The 22,445-nt window shown below is 31.6% G+C and overlaps 2 protein-coding genes across 2 annotated transcripts in view; both read right to left on the bottom strand.

The window, feature by feature from the left end:
• The window catches only part of LOC143062677 (uncharacterized), a 41,083-nt gene extending 37,878 nt beyond the window's left edge, over window positions 1-3,205 (bottom strand). The window contains exon 1 of the mRNA XM_076234410.1: window positions 3,072-3,205. Coding sequence (XP_076090525.1) covers window positions 3,072-3,113 — 42 coding nt within the window. The 5' untranslated portion in view covers window positions 3,114-3,205. The remainder of the gene's footprint in view (window positions 1-3,071) is intronic.
• Window positions 3,206-5,595: 2,390 nt separating this feature from the next.
• LOC143061967 (guanylate cyclase soluble subunit beta-2-like) overlaps window positions 5,596-22,445 on the bottom strand; it is a 135,596-nt gene continuing 118,746 nt past the window's right edge. The window contains exons 9-10 of the mRNA XM_076233824.1: window positions 6,474-6,628; window positions 5,596-5,994 (exon numbers count right to left, since the gene is read on the bottom strand). Coding sequence (XP_076089939.1) covers window positions 5,670-5,994; window positions 6,474-6,628 — 480 coding nt within the window. The 3' untranslated portion in view covers window positions 5,596-5,669. The remainder of the gene's footprint in view (window positions 5,995-6,473; window positions 6,629-22,445) is intronic.

Raw genomic sequence — 22,445 nt, 5'->3', positions numbered from 1 at the left:
CAAAATAAATATGAAAGTAACAGTATAAAACCAATGAAATTATTGAATCCCATGTAATTCCGCACATTTTGGTTATATACATGAAATTGTAGCTCTTGTTTGAGGCGGCGGCGGATTTGCAAATGAGTGTTTTGCAAATTAAAAGTGTCCAGTGTTATATATTGTTTGTAAAAAAAACATATGAAAGCCAAAGGGTATGTATTTGACATTCAAAATATGTGAAAAGGGTGGGTCCTCAATACCTCTACCACAGCAAGGCTAAAGTGGTAAAGGTATACAAAAAATAAAATGCAAACGACAGGTTTAACTAGTTTTTAATGTGTAGGTGCAGTAGGGCTCCCTTTTTAATTTTTAAATACTTGGTCAGCTTAATACAATTTGTAGCAGAGTTTAAACTTTGATTGTGCTGACATGTTATGTTAGTACCAAAGTCCTTCTAGATTTATTCATCTACAACCAATGGAACAGATGTTGGAATTGTAAAAAAAAAGTTGTAACTGGACTGAAAGGTCAATAGTATAATTCGGATTGATGAATGACATTTGCCATGGACAGTTGATTGATTCGGTGATTTAAACGCGTTTCATAGCCCTTATTATGATTTTTTTTTAGATAACTGTTTCTATGATTTTATTATTACACAATGCACTTCCAGTAAAAAAAAATCTACTACATTGCATAACACAGAATATTGTCTTCTCATGTTTTATAAGTGAAACTTCCTTTTACTAAACTACATCATGTGTACATTGACCTACATGTAATGTGCGATCATATGTTGATATTTTAATAAGTTTAATATATCTAATATTGAATTAATGAGGTATATCGTCGAGTCAGTGAAAATATTAAAACAAAAACAAAAAAACTTAAAGCGTACTTGTACAGTATAGAGGCAATAGAACTCTTGCACAATACACATAATTTACTGTTGTGCTGTTAGTATACTATATATCTAATAGTATGTTGTTTTATTAAATATACTTTCAAGCATTATATTTTTTCTTCTTATTTCCTGTTGATAAAGACAAAATTTGTTCACAGCCACAATATATGTATTGTGTAACAGAAAATAGTTTCTACTTATTTTTATTCAACTGATTTTAGAGACATATTTATTTAATCCTTAGTTACGTGTTGAAGTTCTGGATCCAACTTGACATTACGAGACTTTATTTTGTATAAGATGTTGTTATTTTCATGGTTTGATAAATACTATTTCCAATAACACATGATTTAACATGAACATGAAAACAAACGATAGGCGTTTTTATACAGTGTTAATCGATTTGTGCTTTTTTTTTTTTTTTTTTGCTTTACAAAACTCAGGAAAAGGTTACCTTTTCCTGTTGTTACTTTTCCTGTTGTTACTTTTTCTGTGGTTACTTTTCCTGCGATGAATTTGAAAACAAATTCGTGACGACAGAGTTTTGTGTGCAAACATTAGCTTATTCCTATATCAATCTTTTTTTCATTACAAAATTCAGAATCTTTTACTCCTTTTTGTCTTGTTGAAACGGGTTGACTTTACTTGTTTATTCTTAGTGATAAGTTAAATCAGTTATTTATATTTTTCTTTTTCTTTTTCAAAAAAATGTTTATTTGGTTAGTAAAATAAAAATAAGCTAAAACTTTGAGGTAGAAATTATGAATTTGTGTAAATATGCTCTCATAAATCTCAATAGAATGATACTTGTATAACTTTTATAGTGACACGTGTTTTGTAGGCGTATGACACTTTGCATTGGGTTCTTATGTTATACTCCTACTTTATATAATCATGTAACTTAAAAACATTAAACTGAATCTGATTCTAAATCGACTTAGAATAATACTTAAAATAAAACAGCCGTACCAATCGACAAAACATGTACATGTAAAAAAAAATCAAGACCTCTAAACAAAAATTTCGCCAAAAAAATTATTTGTAAAAAAGCAACTTTTAAAAAAATAAAGTTAAAATATAATATTAAAATGGTCTACATTTAACAATTCTTAATCATTTGAACCCATTTTCGATTACTAACATCGTGACATGGGAACCAAAAACTAAAATTAAAATAAAAATTGTTTTCAATTTTTACGCGCAAGTTATTAACAAAAACAGTAAAGGAAAAAACAGGATCATGTCTCGCTCTTCACTCTGAAATATATAGAATGAAATTCAAAACAGTGTGGCTGTGGCCATTGATTGACACATTAAATTCATCCATTGACTGGGACAATTTAGGTGAACGTTTGTGTGTAACGACAACTGCTCACTATGTACTTTTTAAAGACACTTAAACTATGGGGTCACCAAAGGTTCTCAACACCTTAATAAAGTAATTCGAAAAACTAATCAGAAATAACACAATGTTTTGATTTATATCAATTATATAAATCAAAACATAAAGGTTATTCCTGATTAATTTTTTGAATTATTTTATAATTAAAGGCTTTATGAAACCTTTGGTGACCCCACAGTTTAAATGTCTATCGTAGGTACGTCGTGAACAGTGGTCGTTACAGACAAACGTTCATGTAAATTGTCCCCAGTCAATGGATGAATTTAATGTGTCAATCAATGGCCACAGCCACACTGTTTTGAATTTCATTCTATCTTTAAATGTATAGGGTCAGGCATGGTCATCCTATTTTATCTTTTACTATATACTCATTCAAAAGACGCATACAAAAATTATATAACTAATTTATAGAATGAACTATGTTTGTCTGATACAACATCAATCTTGACAATTGCATCTATTAAAGATGAATCATATGTCATACATAAAGATCGTCCTGAACATGCATGAAATATTTGCCACTGTACGTTAATTAATCATCAATCAATCAAACATAAAATAAGACCACGAAGTGTTTTAAATATATTTTGAATTTGTTTTCATTGAACACATACACAAATTCCCACATGTGTGTTTACATAACTGTAAAAGTGTTCTTACATAACTGAATAAATGTTAAGAGAAGGCGAACAGATAACCGCAAGTGTGTCTATAATATATTACTGCATGAATAAGTGTTGAGAAAGGACAATAATTTAAATACATTGAGGAGAAAAAGCCTACCTGAACCGGTTCGGGGGAATTCTCTTTCCATATCTCATCCATCTTTACTGTTGTTAGATTTTCACTTGCTTGTCCATCTGTCACGTTTTGTTTCTACATAAAATCGATTTCCGTCTACATATATTTAGAATAATTTATTACAGCAGATTTCAGTCAGTATGTAGCTAATGGTAATATCTTTGGTTAGCTTGCTTGTTAGCTGAACCGTGAAGTCATTGTTAGGCAAGGTATACTACCCTCCTTTTAAGGTAGCTTAGTCCTACAGAGAGATAGATTCTTTATCTGTTGGGCTAGTCTACTATTAAAGGAGGGAAGTTTACCTTACCTAACAATGACTTCACGGTTCAGCTAACAAGCAAGCTAACCAAAGATATTACCATTAGCTACATACTGACTGAAATCTGCTGTAAATAACGACACACGGTTCATTTACCATGTTTACGATGGATATTTAAATTACAACACGTCAAGTTCAAGTAAAGACCACAAACCGCTGCAATCGAAATATACTATAGTTATAAATTAAGAGTTCTACATCCGTTTTTGCACTTAACGTTTTGAAAGAAAATATTAGATCATTTTGATATATAACAAATTATATTAATACTGAAAAAAATATACATTAACATCCTTTTTCTTTATATATATTTATTTGATAAATATTATTTACGATTTGATGTTTTTTTTTAACATCGTGAAAGAAGTATAGTTTTTTATATGAATAATGAGTTTTGAAAAAGGCCAATAAAAGTCATCTAACACACATGAATATGTTATTTTTTTACTTGAATGCCTAAGTTTTAGAACAAAAGAAAAAAAAACACATGTGCATAAAAGAAAATACTTTATCTCATAAAAATCTTGAAAAGGTATTGTTTATTATTATCTGCATGCAGGTGCCATGCCACGACATTCTCGTTAGAAATCGCCAATCGCAATGCACAAGTGAGGAGGGAAAATTTTGATGAAAGAAAAAGAAAATTAACGTAACATGATAAACAAATAAAAACGTATGGAAAGTATAAAAAATAACCAAATAAATATATATAATATTAGTTCAAAGTCAGACAAATTTAAACTTGTTTGTATGAGGCTGGGAAACTGGTGAAAGGCGAGGTTTATCGACGCCTTCCCCAGTTTTGTGTCGAATACACAAAAGTTTATATTTTATGACATTGTCCTAGCATTGTTTTCATAATGCAACTTGAATTACATTGATAGCCCAAATTTCAAACTCATTTCACCCTTAATAAACCTCTGATTCCATGATGAAATTGACATCGCTCTATCGTATTGACAATATTCTATCGAGTACGTACTCCATGATTATTTGTTGATTATTCATCAAGGCCACGATCGGAAACTTTCTGCAATTGAACCAAAAATTAATTAGCCGCCTATTTTTCAATCAACAATCACCGAAAAAAAAATGTTTTTGTTTTCTTTACAAGTCAGGGAGAAGAGGAAAGAAGCCTAATTGAGAGTTTTTGTCAAGGAATTTAATGTTTTTAAGATTTAATTAGTCGAAATAAAGCTAGTGGTGATAATAAGAAGATGTGGTATGATTGCCAATGAGACAACTTTCCAGCAGAGACCAAAAGACGCTTAAAGTTAGCAACTATAAATCAGTTACAACTGAATTGGGACTTGGGAAGACAGAACGGGACAGTGTTAAACATGCTTGCTGGCGCGCTAACCCTCTCCTAACCTATGACAATTGTATAATAGCACAACATAGAAAAAACTATTTGAAAAGGGCTCAATTCATCAGATCCAAACAAGGAAGTGGAATATACCGAAATCAGAGTTTTGTATCTTAATTAGACTGCACACAAGTCACAAAAACAACTAACACAAAAGATTTATAGACACAAAATACAAATCTGGTAGAACTCGCAGCTATACAGAAAGCTTGTTCAAAGCCAATACATGTAACTAATAAAAAAAAATGCATCCAAGACTAAGATATCAATCAGGGTTGCGTTCAATATCGTAGTAGCTACATGTACATAGGGCTACGTAGATGTTTGTCTGCTGAACGAGTAGCTAGCCTAGCCACTATCTAGATCTAATTAGCAGCTAGGCTATCTTTTGGTAGTTCGGGATGTTTTTCGCTTTTTTCCAATGTTTCGCGGATAAGGTGTGATAAACTAATTTATGATAGAAATTCAGCAAACACGAGACTCTTCTGGTGACCTTTTCTTATTCATAAATGTTGTCAGAATGCGAAAATGTCTGGTCAAAACCACCAGTCTAATGTCAAACAGGCAATAACATGGTCAAAACTACGTCTTTTTTCTGTAGCCCCGATTTTATAGGTGTCCGCGCAGTTCTAATACAATCGCCTTTTGTAGTATAATTGCTTATTAGAAGCTTTATTCTGATTGTCTGATTGTAGGGAAGGCTTTTTGTGCAAAGTTTAAGAGGGGGGGGGGGTGATATTGATGTTTGTTTGAGAGCTTGTAATACAGATGTGTCGATATGATTCCATCCTTTACTTATAATAATAAATGTGAATACTATGTTGAAACTACGATTTTATTCTAATAGAGAAAAATATCTTCTGTAGATATAATAAAATTAAAATCGAATAATGTCTCAAAGAACAGTACATGTTTCACTGATAGTCCTTGTTTTTCCATATTTTTTACTAAAGTTATTTTTTTCTTCATTCGTGTCTGCATCATCAACTAGAATTGTAACATCTTGGCCAGAAGCGTGTCCTTTTGTAAGCTCTTCTTCTTCTATCACCTCGATCTCAACTCCATTCTTTCCAATAACTGGAAGGGAACAGTACGTATCAGCTGGTTCTTCCATAAAATCATCGTGTCGGCCAATCAGAAAGTACGTATTTAACAGACCTTTACCTTTCACCTCTATCCTTCCGCGATCTCTGAATATGTAGTCCTCATTTATAAGCAAACTGTAATGAGTAATTCAATGCAACTGTACATTGTACATACGCATTTGTTTTTATAAATTTCGAGCAGATTTTATTTTAATGTCTTACTCAGATATTGTTGATAAGAACTTCATAAAATTTACACTTAACGGTATTGGATTTTGATCATTGTTGAAGGCCGCAAGTCCGGTTACCTATATGTTATTACATCTTGTCTTTTGGACTATATATATATATATATATGGTGTATAGCTGTCTCATTCGCAATCATACCGCATCTACAAAATATTGGCGATGATTATTTTGTTATGAAAATCTCAAAAGATTGTCTTAATTCTTTGTCAGGCATTCTATTTTATACCAGTATGGGCCTAAACAATGGACAAACACCTTATCGTATTGTATATGAAAGCTATAAAAGATCCTGACGCAATGTGAAATAATACGACAGAAAAGATATAAAAAATCCTGTATGATGACACACTGAATAAGTTACCCACCTGTAAGCTAGAGGACTGACATGTATACGACCAGGAACTCCGTGGCTTTCCATCCTTGATGCAGTGTTAACAGTATCTCCAAACAAACAATATCTAGGCATCTTAACACCAACTACACCAGCCACAACTGGACCGCTATGAAACCCTACTCTTATCTGAAATATAATGAGAGAGATGAGATAGGATCAGCACTAACATGATGCTAGATATATCTGTTAAATTAGATTGACATTGTCTCAGCCAAATTGTTAACATAATTTGAAATACCTTTATATTAAATTAGATTTTGGGATGTTAAGATGAAAATAAGATGTTTTAAAGATGTTCAGATACGTGGAGAACAATATAAATAATTAAAAGAATATTGTAGTATATCACCAGTATGTATAAAATAGATGTATAAAATAGATCTTATGCTTATTTGTCTGTTAAACAAAGCGAGACGCAACGCTGATTAGTAATATTGCAACAGTGTACAGTAAACTGTTAACACACAAAAAAAAAAAGAATCATTTTCATAACAGCGTGGACAACCGCAATACTTATGTTGATAATAATACAGAATAATTCACCTTTAACTTGTTTGTTTTCGGCTATCGATAACAGCGATTGTACACTCACTCATTCTGGTAGAGGCCTTCTAATAGGGATTTAAAGAGAATAAAAGAGTAAAGAACATGCAGAAGCTTGAGAAGAAAAAAAGAAAGTTTAAGTATTCAACATTTTAATAAACACATAAGCTTAAGATCCCTGCTAGTTATTTGTATTGTTTGATTTAGGGCTTTAGAACCATTGGCGACCCCACAGCGTAAATGTCTATGACATGTTCGATATGACAAGTGGTCGTTACAGACGAAGGTTCACTTATTAATAATCTGACCCAATCAATTGATAACCCGAACGCACCAAGAATCGGTCTTGTCCACGCTCTTATGAGAATGATTCTATGTCTCGCCTTAAAGTTATTTTGATAGTAAAATACAAACGTTGCAATTAAAATAGCAATACTTTAACATGCAAATTTTTCAAAATATTCAATCAATTAACCATGGCTAAAGCTACAAGGCAAAACAACCCATGCCTAAACAAATGCATACAAAATATTATTGAACTAGCACTAGTGGTTCCCCGCAAACTCACCTAATCACTAACTAATACATCTAAACTTAGCAAAAGTTTGAAAGCCAATATATCATGTCTTGGTGAAAAGGCCCAAATAATTTCCATGCAAATGAGATTTGCCAATGATTAAACAGCTACATGCCAAATTTTATTGACATACCACTAGTGGTTCTTAATAAAACGACATAATCACAAACTCATGCATTATTGAAGCTACGACGCCACCGGTCATAATGAAAAAATGTTCGAACAACTTTTTAATTCGAAAATGACAAAAGAACGGACATTATTAGTTACGTAGTGTGTTAGTGATCTAAAACGATATATACCGGGTCTGTAATTTCATATGGGGTGAGAGCCACACTCGAACCGTATATGGAATTTACTGACCCCGTATATATCGTATTAGGTCACTAACAGACTATGTAACGAATTTATCTTACCGACTATCTTTATTTGTTGCATTTAGAGTAGAGTTGTTTCATTTGCAATCATACTACATCTTCTTATTTTTAGCTCACCTGGCCCGAAGGTCCAAGTGAGCTTTTCTCATCACTTGGCGTCCGTCGTCGTCGTCGTCGTCGTCGTCCGGCGTCGTCTGTTAACTTTTACAAAAATCTTCTCCTCTAAAACTACTGGGCCAAATTCAACCAAACTTGGCCATAATCATCATTGGGGTATCTAGTTCACAAAATATGTGTCCGATGACTCGGCCAGCCAACCAAGATGGCCGTCATGGCTAGAAATAGAACACAGGGGTAAAATGTAGATTTTGGCTTATAACTCTGAAACCAAAGCATTTAGAGCAAATCTGACATGAGTGCTATTGTTCATCGAGTCAAAATTTATCCCCCTGAAATTTTCAGATGAATCGGACAAGCGGTTGATGGGTTGCTGCCCCTGAATTGGTAATTTTAAGGAAATTTTGCCGCTTTTGGTTATTATCTTGAACATTATCATAGATAGAGATAAATTGTACGCAGCAATAATGTTAAGCAAAGTAAGATCTACAAATAAGTCAACACGATCAAAATGGTTAGTTGACCCCTTAAGGAATTATTGTCCTTTATAGTCAATTTGACCATTTTTTCTTAAATTTTTGTAATCTTTTACTAAAATCTTCTCTGAAATTACTAGGCCAAATTAATTCAAACTTGGCCACAATAATCATAGGGCTATCTTGTTAAAAAAATGTGTCCGATGATCCGGCCAGCCAAACAAGATGGCCGCCATGGTTAAAAATAGAATATAGGGGTAAAATGTAGATTTTGGCTTATAACTCTGAAACCAAAGCATCCAGAGCAAATCTGACATAGGTAAAATTGTTTGCCAAGTCGAGATCTATCTGCTTACTATTTTCCGATAAATAGGACAATCGGTTGTTGGGTTGCCACCCCCGAATTGGTAATTTTAAGGAAATTTTGCCGTTTTTGGTTATTATCTTGAATATTATTATAGATAGAGATAAACTGTAAACAACAATAATGTTCAGCAAAGTAAGATGTACAAATAAGTCAACATGAGCAAAATGGTCAATTGACCCCTTAAGGAGTTATTGCCTTTTACAATCAATTTTAACAATTTTTCATAAATTTTGTAAATTTTGATAAATTTTTACAGAATGTGTTTTACTCTCTAACTACTGGGCAAAGTGTATTATAGATAGATATATTGTTAACAGCAAGAGTGTTCAGTAAAGTAATATCTACAAACAAATCACCATCACCAAAACACGATTTTGTCATGAATCCATCCGTGTCCTTTGTTTAATATGCACATATACCAAGGTAAGCGACACAGGCTCTTTAGAGCCTCTAGTTATATTAACGTGTTCAAGTTTTCAATTTTAAGAACATAATTCTATTGGTCTGCACACCAAATAATAAAGTCAACAATAACAATTTAATATCAACAACATTGATATAACAATATCAAACAGAACTTTCAATACATTTAAACAATCAAATAGTGCCAAAGTCGTAACTCCACTACTTACCGTGTATTGAAATACTAAAGTAAGCCCCGCCTCCCTTCTAACCTAATATGGAATATGCACGGTCTCCACGCGGACGCTTTAATTTAACCTATCATATTCCTAGAAATGTATAGGATGTAAATTTTGGTAAAGAAGAAGAAGAAGAAGATAAATACTCTATATGTACCGACCACTTAGTGGGTAGGTCATATTAATAGATATGGTTGAATATATATGGTATATGTCAACCCAACGACAGATGGTCCAAGGACACAGTTATCGTCCTTTGGTTTTCGTTGTCTACGAATATAGTCCCCAGTGTAAACAGTGTATAACTTGCATGTCTTATTTGATACACTTTCCCAATTTATTTCTTGATATTAAATGCATGAAATATCAAGTAGGGGGATGTAATTACATGTAAAAAAAAATTGGGTGCTGAATCTTTATGTTAAGAAGTAAATTGGTCCAGTTCTAAAAGGTCAAATTTTAGCACGTCTGAAGCTGTCAAACTGAATTTTACACCCCCTTAACACAGAATTGTCAATATTTTGAGTTAGAGCTGGTAGAAGTTTCTATAATTTTGATATTATTTGTCTCACTGGTAGTACACTACACTGTAAAAATCTTTTTGAGAAAGAGCAGGTGCGATTTTTTTAATTTGAATTTATTGTCTAAAAGAAATGCACTACGAAATAACTGTGTTCTCGGGCCTAAGAGATGGATTCCTGAAATCTAGATTCTGTACTTTGGCAACTTTCCTGAATGATTTGCTGGTTTCAGTTTGTCAAACTCAATCAAAGTAAAGGATTTACATCTTTGGTTTACAGAAATTCTGTTAAAATGTGCCATTTTGGCATTCTACGGCTATAATAAGCATTTTAAAGCAGTTTACATTTTATGGCTAAGAGGCATGCTGACTTTCTATCTGACAGCTTTTTTGTTCCTGATATTTGTGTTTCTATGATTAAATCAAATTTAATTAACCATTTGTGAACTCTGGATATAGAGAAAAGTAGATTATCACAGAAAAAAAGTGCAGATATTTGTATTCACGGCCATGGTTAAACGGCCTAATAGATGTATGTAAAATGTGAAGAGCTTTGTACATCAAATCTGTAGTCCATCACAAATATTTCACTAAATCTGTAAAAAAAGCACTTTATTATACTCAGTACACCTCACTCCTTTCATAGGCTACCATTTTTTTTCTCTGTATGATAGTAAGTGGTCCAACTTTATGCCTATTAAGGCTAAAACTAAATGCAAGTTTTCCATTGAAAAGTGAAAAAACTGGCCATCAGACCATATTGTTTCTAAAAAAATTAAATGCAAGAGTCCTTTTGCAATTAGACTTCTTGTATCATAACGCCTTAGCATAGAAATGAGCAAAAAGTTACACATTTTCATTTCTAATAGCTTCTGTGTGCATTTTTATATGTCAATATGGGCTACCGCCTAAATCGACTCTAAATAATTCTCAGTACTACATGGCCCAAGACCATTTTATACTCATGTGGTATGCTTTTTGACACTTTTCTATACATTTAAAGTACATTTTATATATATGAAAGAATAAATTAGGCATAAAAAACTTCAAAATCTTCAAATTGGCTGAGAAAAAAGCATATTTATATAAGGCGTCCCTAAATTGGAAAATCTCTATTTTCAGGCATAGGCTTATATAAATTTAACTTTGGAATAATTACAATACATCTGATAAATAAAAGAGTGTTCAGATGCTTTTAATACTTAATATTTGATATTCAAGAGCATTTAAAAAGCAAATTTTTGCAAAATTTAAAATTTTAAGGCCAAAATCTTGACAGTTGAAGATATTTGATTTACACGTCAAAAATAAACATTCAAATGTCTATATTAGAATGACCCTAGTGTCTCTAATATATGTCATATGGCCATGAAACTTGGCAACCTATCTCACAATTGCCTAAGCTTAGGTTATGCAAAGTTTTATAAAGATTGGTCAAGTCTTTCTGTCCTATTAGATGGATTCCTGAAATCTAGATTCTGTACTTTGGCAACTTTCCTGAATGATTTGCTGGTTTCAGTTTGTCAAACTCAATCAAAGTAAAGGATTTACATCTTTGGTTTACAGAAATTCTGTTAAAATGTGCCATTTTGGCATTCTACGGCTATAATAAGCATTTTAAAGCAGTTTACATTTTATGGCTAAGAGGCATGCTGACTTTCTATCTGACAGCTTTTTTGTTCCTGATATTTGTGTTTCTATGATTAAATCAAATTTAATTAACCATTTGTGAACTCTGGATATAGAGAAAAGTAGATTATCACAGAAAAAAAGTGCAGATATTTGTATTCACGGCCATGGTTAAACGGCCTAATAGATGTATGTAAAATGTGAAGAGCTTTGTACATCAAATCTGTAGTCCATCACAAATATTTCACTAAATCTGTAAAAAAAGCACTTTATTATACTCAGTACACCTCACTCCTTTCATAGGCTACCATTTTTTTTCTCTGTATGATAGTAAGTGGTCCAACTTTATGCCTATTAAGGCTAAAACTAAATGCAAGTTTTCCATTGAAAAGTGAAAAAACTGGCCATCAGACCATATTGTTTCTAAAAAAATTAAATGCAAGAGTCCTTTTGCAATTAGACTTCTTGTATCATAACGCCTTAGCATAGAAATGAGCAAAAAGTTACACATTTTCATTTCTAATAGCTTCTGTGTGCATTTTTATATGTCAATATGGGCTACCGCCTAAATCGACTCTAAATAATTCTCAGTACTACATGGCCCAAGACCATTTTATACTCATGTGGTATGCTTTTTGACACTTTTCTATACATTTAAAGTACATTTTATATATATGAAAGAATAAATTAGGCATAAAAAACTTCAAAATCTTCAAATTGGCTGAGAAAAAAGCATATTTATATAAGGCGTCCCTAAATTGGAAAATCTCTATTTTCAGGCATAGGCTTATATAAATTTAACTTTGGAATAATTACAATACATCTGATAAATAAAAGAGTGTTCAGATGCTTTTAATACTTAATATTTGATATTCAAGAGCATTTAAAAAGCAAATTTTTGCAAAATTTAAAATTTTAAGGCCAAAATCTTGACAGTTGAAGATATTTGATTTACACGTCAAAAATAAACATTCAAATGTCTATATTAGAATGACCCTAGTGTCTCTAATATATGTCATATGGCCATGAAACTTGGCAACCTATCTCACAATTGCCTAAGCTTAGGTTATGCAAAGTTTTATAAAGATTGGTCAAGTCTTTCTGTCCTATTAGATGGATTCCTGAAATCTAGATTCTGTACTTTGGCAACTTTCCTGAATGATTTGCTGGTTTCAGTTTGTCAAACTCAATCAAAGTAAAGGATTTACATCTTTGGTTTACAGAAATTCTGTTAAAATGTGCCATTTTGGCATTCTACGGCTATAATAAGCATTTTAAAGCAGTTTACATTTTATGGCTAAGAGGCATGCTGACTTTCTATCTGACAGCTTTTTTGTTCCTGATATTTGTGTTTCTATGATTAAATCAAATTTAATTAACCATTTGTGAACTCTGGATATAGAGAAAAGTAGATTATCACAGAAAAAAAGTGCAGATATTTGTATTCACGGCCATGGTTAAACGGCCTAATAGATGTATGTAAAATGTGAAGAGCTTTGTACATCAAATCTGTAGTCCATCACAAATATTTCACTAAATCTGTAAAAAAAGCACTTTATTATACTCAGTACACCTCACTCCTTTCATAGGCTACCATTTTTTTTCTCTGTATGATAGTAAGTGGTCCAACTTTATGCCTATTAAGGCTAAAACTAAATGCAAGTTTTCCATTGAAAAGTGAAAAAACTGGCCATCAGACCATATTGTTTCTAAAAAAATTAAATGCAAGAGTCCTTTTGCAATTAGACTTCTTGTATCATAACGCCTTAGCATAGAAATGAGCAAAAAGTTACACATTTTCATTTCTAATAGCTTCTGTGTGCATTTTTATATGTCAATATGGGCTACCGCCTAAATCGACTCTAAATAATTCTCAGTACTACATGGCCCAAGACCATTTTATACTCATGTGGTATGCTTTTTGACACTTTTCTATACATTTAAAGTACATTTTATATATATGAAAGAATAAATTAGGCATAAAAAACTTCAAAATCTTCAAATTGGCTGAGAAAAAAGCATATTTATATAAGGCGTCCCTAAATTGGAAAATCTCTATTTTCAGGCATAGGCTTATATAAATTTAACTTTGGAATAATTACAATACATCTGATAAATAAAAGAGTGTTCAGATGCTTTTAATACTTAATATTTGATATTCAAGAGCATTTAAAAAGCAAATTTTTGCAAAATTTAAAATTTTAAGGCCAAAATCTTGACAGTTGAAGATATTTGATTTACACGTCAAAAATAAACATTCAAATGTCTATATTAGAATGACCCTAGTGTCTCTAATATATGTCATATGGCCATGAAACTTGGCAACCTATCTCACAATTGCCTAAGCTTAGGTTATGCAAAGTTTTATAAAGATTGGTCAAGTCTTTCTGTCCTATTAGATGGATTCCTGAAATCTAGATTCTGTACTTTGGCAACTTTCCTGAATGATTTGCTGGTTTCAGTTTGTCAAACTCAATCAAAGTAAAGGATTTACATCTTTGGTTTACAGAAATTCTGTTAAAATGTGCCATTTTGGCATTCTACGGCTATAATAAGCATTTTAAAGCAGTTTACATTTTATGGCTAAGAGGCATGCTGACTTTCTATCTGACAGCTTTTTTGTTCCTGATATTTGTGTTTCTATGATTAAATCAAATTTAATTAACCATTTGTGAACTCTGGATATAGAGAAAAGTAGATTATCACAGAAAAAAAGTGCAGATATTTGTATTCACGGCCATGGTTAAACGGCCTAATAGATGTATGTAAAATGTGAAGAGCTTTGTACATCAAATCTGTAGTCCATCACAAATATTTCACTAAATCTGTAAAAAAAGCACTTTATTATACTCAGTACACCTCACTCCTTTCATAGGCTACCATTTTTTTTCTCTGTATGATAGTAAGTGGTCCAACTTTATGCCTATTAAGGCTAAAACTAAATGCAAGTTTTCCATTGAAAAGTGAAAAAACTGGCCATCAGACCATATTGTTTCTAAAAAAATTAAATGCAAGAGTCCTTTTGCAATTAGACTTCTTGTATCATAACGCCTTAGCATAGAAATGAGCAAAAAGTTACACATTTTCATTTCTAATAGCTTCTGTGTGCATTTTTATATGTCAATATGGGCTACCGCCTAAATCGACTCTAAATAATTCTCAGTACTACATGGCCCAAGACCATTTTATACTCATGTGGTATGCTTTTTGACACTTTTCTATACATTTAAAGTACATTTTATATATATGAAAGAATAAATTAGGCATAAAAAACTTCAAAATCTTCAAATTGGCTGAGAAAAAAGCATATTTATATAAGGCGTCCCTAAATTGGAAAATCTCTATTTTCAGGCATAGGCTTATATAAATTTAACTTTGGAATAATTACAATACATCTGATAAATAAAAGAGTGTTCAGATGCTTTTAATACTTAATATTTGATATTCAAGAGCATTTAAAAAGCAAATTTTTGCAAAATTTAAAATTTTAAGGCCAAAATCTTGACAGTTGAAGATATTTGATTTACACGTCAAAAATAAACATTCAAATGTCTATATTAGAATGACCCTAGTGTCTCTAATATATGTCATATGGCCATGAAACTTGGCAACCTATCTCACAATTGCCTAAGCTTAGGTTATGCAAAGTTTTATAAAGATTGGTCAAGTCTTTCTGTCCTATTAGATGGATTCCTGAAATCTAGATTCTGTACTTTGGCAACTTTCCTGAATGATTTGCTGGTTTCAGTTTGTCAAACTCAATCAAAGTAAAGGATTTACATCTTTGGTTTACAGAAATTCTGTTAAAATGTGCCATTTTGGCATTCTACGGCTATAATAAGCATTTTAAAGCAGTTTACATTTTATGGCTAAGAGGCATGCTGACTTTCTATCTGACAGCTTTTTTGTTCCTGATATTTGTGTTTCTATGATTAAATCAAATTTAATTAACCATTTGTGAACTCTGGATATAGAGAAAAGTAGATTATCACAGAAAAAAAGTGCAGATATTTGTATTCACGGCCATGGTTAAACGGCCTAATAGATGTATGTAAAATGTGAAGAGCTTTGTACATCAAATCTGTAGTCCATCACAAATATTTCACTAAATCTGTAAAAAAAGCACTTTATTATACTCAGTACACCTCACTCCTTTCATAGGCTACCATTTTTTTTCTCTGTATGATAGTAAGTGGTCCAACTTTATGCCTATTAAGGCTAAAACTAAATGCAAGTTTTCCATTGAAAAGTGAAAAAACTGGCCATCAGACCATATTGTTTCTAAAAAAATTAAATGCAAGAGTCCTTTTGCAATTAGACTTCTTGTATCATAACGCCTTAGCATAGAAATGAGCAAAAAGTTACACATTTTCATTTCTAATAGCTTCTGTGTGCATTTTTATATGTCAATATGGGCTACCGCCTAAATCGACTCTAAATAATTCTCAGTACTACATGGCCCAAGACCATTTTATACTCATGTGGTATGCTTTTTGACACTTTTCTATACATTTAAAGTACATTTTATATATATGAAAGAATAAATTAGGCATAAAAAACTTCAAAATCTTCAAATTGGCTGAGAAAAAAGCATATTTATATAAGGCGTCCCTAAATTGGAAAATCTCTATTTTCAGGCATAGGCTTATATAAATTTAACTTTGGAATAATTACAATACATCTGATAAATAAAAGAGTGTTCAGATGCTTTTAATACTTAATATTTGATATTCAAGAGCATTTAAAAAGCAAATTTTTGCAAAATTTAAAATTTTAAGGCCAAAATCTTGACAGTTGAAGATATTTGATTTACACGTCAAAAATAAACATTCAAATGTCTATATTAGAATGACCCTAGTGTCTCTAATATATGTCATATGGCCATGAAACTTGGCAACCTATCTCACAATTGCCTAAGCTTAGGTTATGCAAAGTTTTATAAAGATTGGTCAAGTCTTTCTGTCCTATTAGATGGATTCCTGAAATCTAGATTCTGTACTTTGGCAACTTTCCTGAATGATTTGCTGGTTTCAGTTTGTCAAACTCAATCAAAGTAAAGGATTTACATCTTTGGTTTACAGAAATTCTGTTAAAATGTGCCATTTTGGCATTCTACGGCTATAATAAGCATTTTAAAGCAGTTTACATTTTATGGCTAAGAGGCATGCTGACTTTCTATCTGACAGCTTTTTTGTTCCTGATATTTGTGTTTCTATGATTAAATCAAATTTAATTAACCATTTGTGAACTCTGGATATAGAGAAAAGTAGATTATCACAGAAAAAAAGTGCAGATATTTGTATTCACGGCCATGGTTAAACGGCCTAATAGATGTATGTAAAATGTGAAGAGCTTTGTACATCAAATCTGTAGTCCATCACAAATATTTCACTAAATCTGTAAAAAAAGCACTTTATTATACTCAGTACACCTCACTCCTTTCATAGGCTACCATTTTTTTTCTCTGTATGATAGTAAGTGGTCCAACTTTATGCCTATTAAGGCTAAAACTAAATGCAAGTTTTCCATTGAAAAGTGAAAAAACTGGCCATCAGACCATATTGTTTCTAAAAAAATTAAATGCAAGAGTCCTTTTGCAATTAGACTTCTTGTATCATAACGCCTTAGCATAGAAATGAGCAAAAAGTTACACATTTTCATTTCTAATAGCTTCTGTGTGCATTTTTATATGTCAATATGGGCTACCGCCTAAATCGACTCTAAATAATTCTCAGTACTACATGGCCCAAGACCATTTTATACTCATGTGGTATGCTTTTTGACACTTTTCTATACATTTAAAGTACATTTTATATATATGAAAGAATAAATTAGGCATAAAAAACTTCAAAATCTTCAAATTGGCTGAGAAAAAAGCATATTTATATAAGGCGTCCCTAAATTGGAAAATCTCTATTTTCAGGCATAGGCTTATATAAATTTAACTTTGGAATAATTACAATACATCTGATAAATAAAAGAGTGTTCAGATGCTTTTAATACTTAATATTTGATATTCAAGAGCATTTAAAAAGCAAATTTTTGCAAAATTTAAAATTTTAAGGCCAAAATCTTGACAGTTGAAGATATTTGATTTACACGTCAAAAATAAACATTCAAATGTCTATATTAGAATGACCCTAGTGTCTCTAATATATGTCATATGGCCATGAAACTTGGCAACCTATCTCACAATTGCCTAAGCTTAGGTTATGCAAAGTTTTATAAAGATTGGTCAAGTCTTTCTGTCCTATTAGATGGATTCCTGAAATCTAGATTCTGTACTTTGGCAACTTTCCTGAATGATTTGCTGGTTTCAGTTTGTCAAACTCAATCAAAGTAAAGGATTTACATCTTTGGTTTACAGAAATTCTGTTAAAATGTGCCATTTTGGCATTCTACGGCTATAATAAGCATTTTAAAGCAGTTTACATTTTATGGCTAAGAGGCATGCTGACTTTCTATCTGACAGCTTTTTTGTTCCTGATATTTGTGTTTCTATGATTAAATCAAATTTAATTAACCATTTGTGAACTCTGGATATAGAGAAAAGTAGATTATCACAGAAAAAAAGTGCAGATATTTGTATTCACGGCCATGGTTAAACGGCCTAATAGATGTATGTAAAATGTGAAGAGCTTTGTACATCAAATCTGTAGTCCATCACAAATATTTCACTAAATCTGTAAAAAAAGCACTTTATTATACTCAGTACACCTCACTCCTTTCATAGGCTACCATTTTTTTTCTCTGTATGATAGTAAGTGGTCCAACTTTATGCCTATTAAGGCTAAAACTAAATGCAAGTTTTCCATTGAAAAGTGAAAAAACTGGCCATCAGACCATATTGTTTCTAAAAAAATTAAATGCAAGAGTCCTTTTGCAATTAGACTTCTTGTATCATAACGCCTTAGCATAGAAATGAGCAAAAAGTTACACATTTTCATTTCTAATAGCTTCTGTGTGCATTTTTATATGTCAATATGGGCTACCGCCTAAATCGACTCTAAATAATTCTCAGTACTACATGGCCCAAGACCATTTTATACTCATGTGGTATGCTTTTTGACACTTTTCTATACATTTAAAGTACATTTTATATATATGAAAGAATAAATTAGGCATAAAAAACTTCAAAATCTTCAAATTGGCTGAGAAAAAAGCATATTTATATAAGGCGTCCCTAAATTGGAAAATCTCTATTTTCAGGCATAGGCTTATATAAATTTAACTTTGGAATAATTACAATACATCTGATAAATAAAAGAGTGTTCAGATGCTTTTAATACTTAATATTTGATATTCAAGAGCATTTAAAAAGCAAATTTTTGCAAAATTTAAAATTTTAAGGCCAAAATCTTGACAGTTGAAGATATTTGATTTACACGTCAAAAATAAACATTCAAATGTCTATATTAGAATGACCCTAGTGTCTCTAATATATGTCATATGGCCATGAAACTTGGCAACCTATCTCACAATTGCCTAAGCTTAGGTTATGCAAAGTTTTATAAAGATTGGTCAAGTCTTTCTGTCCTATTAGATGGATTCCTGAAATCTAGATTCTGTACTTTGGCAACTTTCCTGAATGATTTGCTGGTTTCAGTTTGTCAAACTCAATCAAAGTAAAGGATTTACATCTTTGGTTTACAGAAATTCTGTTAAAATGTGCCATTTTGGCATTCTACGGCTATAATAAGCATTTTAAAGCAGTTTACATTTTATGGCTAAGAGGCATGCTGACTTTCTATCTGACAGCTTTTTTGTTCCTGATATTTGTGTTTCTATGATTAAATCAAATTTAATTAACCATTTGTGAACTCTGGATATAGAGAAAAGTAGATTATCACAGAAAAAAAGTGCAGATATTTGTATTCACGGCCATGGTTAAACGGCCTAATAGATGTATGTAAAATGTGAAGAGCTTTGTACATCAAATCTGTAGTCCATCACAAATATTTCACTAAATCTGTAAAAAAAGCACTTTATTATACTCAGTACACCTCACTCCTTTCATAGGCTACCATTTTTTTTCTCTGTATGATAGTAAGTGGTCCAACTTTATGCCTATTAAGGCTAAAACTAAATGCAAGTTTTCCATTGAAAAGTGAAAAAACTGGCCATCAGACCATATTGTTTCTAAAAAAATTAAATGCAAGAGTCCTTTTGCAATTAGACTTCTTGTATCATAACGCCTTAGCATAGAAATGAGCAAAAAGTTACACATTTTCATTTCTAATAGCTTCTGTGTGCATTTTTATATGTCAATATGGGCTACCGCCTAAATCGACTCTAAATAATTCTCAGTACTACATGGCCCAAGACCATTTTATACTCATGTGGTATGCTTTTTGACACTTTTCTATACATTTAAAGTACATTTTATATATATGAAAGAATAAATTAGGCATAAAAAACTTCAAAATCTTCAAATTGGCTGAGAAAAAAGCATATTTATATAAGGCGTCCCTAAATTGGAAAATCTCTATTTTCAGGCATAGGCTTATATAAATTTAACTTTGGAATAATTACAATACATCTGATAAATAAAAGAGTGTTCAGATGCTTTTAATACTTAATATTTGATATTCAAGAGCATTTAAAAAGCAAATTTTTGCAAAATTTAAAATTTTAAGGCCAAAATCTTGACAGTTGAAGATATTTGATTTACACGTCAAAAATAAACATTCAAATGTCTATATTAGAATGACCCTAGTGTCTCTAATATATGTCATATGGCCATGAAACTTGGCAACCTATCTCACAATTGCCTAAGCTTAGGTTATGCAAAGTTTTATAAAGATTGGTCAAGTCTTTCTGTCCTATTAGATGGATTCCTGAAATCTAGATTCTGTACTTTGGCAACTTTCCTGAATGATTTGCTGGTTTCAGTTTGTCAAACTCAATCAAAGTAAAGGATTTACATCTTTGGTTTACAGAAATTCTGTTAAAATGTGCCATTTTGGCATTCTACGGCTATAATAAGCATTTTAAAGCAGTTTACATTTTATGGCTAAGAGGCATGCTGACTTTCTATCTGACAGCTTTTTTGTTCCTGATATTTGTGTTTCTATGATTAAATCAAATTTAATTAACCATTTGTGAACTCTGGATATAGAGAAAAGTAGATTATCACAGAAAAAAAGTGCAGATATTTGTATTCACGGCCATGGTTAAACGGCCTAATAGATGTATGTAAAATGTGAAGAGCTTTGTACATCAAATCTGTAGTCCATCACAAATATTTCACTAAATCTGTAAAAAAAGCACTTTATTATACTCAGTACACCTCACTCCTTTCATAGGCTACCATTTTTTTTCTCTGTATGATAGTAAGTGGTCCAACTTTATGCCTATTAAGGCTAAAACTAAATGCAAGTTTTCCATTGAAAAGTGAAAAAACTGGCCATCAGACCATATTGTTTCTAAAAAAATTAAATGCAAGAGTCCTTTTGCAATTAGACTTCTTGTATCATAACGCCTTAGCATAGAAATGAGCAAAAAGTTACACATTTTCATTTCTAATAGCTTCTGTGTGCATTTTTATATGTCAATATGGGCTACCGCCTAAATCGACTCTAAATAATTCTCAGTACTACATGGCCCAAGACCATTTTATACTCATGTGGTATGCTTTTTGACACTTTTCTATACATTTAAAGTACATTTTATATATATGAAAGAATAAATTAGGCATAAAAAACTTCAAAATCTTCAAATTGGCTGAGAAAAAAGCATATTTATATAAGGCGTCCCTAAATTGGAAAATCTCTATTTTCAGGCATAGGCTTATATAAATTTAACTTTGGAATAATTACAATACATCTGATAAATAAAAGAGTGTTCAGATGCTTTTAATACTTAATATTTGATATTCAAGAGCATTTAAAAAGCAAATTTTTGCAAAATTTAAAATTTTAAGGCCAAAATCTTGACAGTTGAAGATATTTGATTTACACGTCAAAAATAAACATTCAAATGTCTATATTAGAATGACCCTAGTGTCTCTAATATATGTCATATGGCCATGAAACTTGGCAACCTATCTCACAATTGCCTAAGCTTAGGTTATGCAAAGTTTTATAAAGATTGGTCAAGTCTTTCTGTCCTATTAGATGGATTCCTGAAATCTAGATTCTGTACTTTGGCAACTTTCCTGAATGATTTGCTGGTTTCAGTTTGTCAAACTCAATCAAAGTAAAGGATTTACATCTTTGGTTTACAGAAATTCTGTTAAAATGTGCCATTTTGGCATTCTACGGCTATAATAAGCATTTTAAAGCAGTTTACATTTTATGGCTAAGAGGCATGCTGACTTTCTATCTGACAGCTTTTTTGTTCCTGATATTTGTGTTTCTATGATTAAATCAAATTTAATTAACCATTTGTGAACTCTGGATATAGAGAAAAGTAGATTATCACAGAAAAAAAGTGCAGATATTTGTATTCACGGCCATGGTTAAACGGCCTAATAGATGTATGTAAAATGTGAAGAGCTTTGTACATCAAATCTGTAGTCCATCACAAATATTTCACTAAATCTGTAAAAAAAGCACTTTATTATACTCAGTACACCTCACTCCTTTCATAGGCTACCATTTTTTTTCTCTGTATGATAGTAAGTGGTCCAACTTTATGCCTATTAAGGCTAAAACTAAATGCAAGTTTTCCATTGAAAAGTGAAAAAACTGGCCAT

This window comes from Mytilus galloprovincialis, chromosome 2, assembly GCF_965363235.1.
Source record: "Mytilus galloprovincialis chromosome 2, xbMytGall1.hap1.1, whole genome shotgun sequence".
Taxonomy (NCBI): Eukaryota; Metazoa; Mollusca; class Bivalvia; order Mytilida; family Mytilidae; genus Mytilus; species Mytilus galloprovincialis.
Note: the sequence above shows the minus strand (reverse complement) of the source record. Positions and strands in the feature narration are given on the sequence as shown.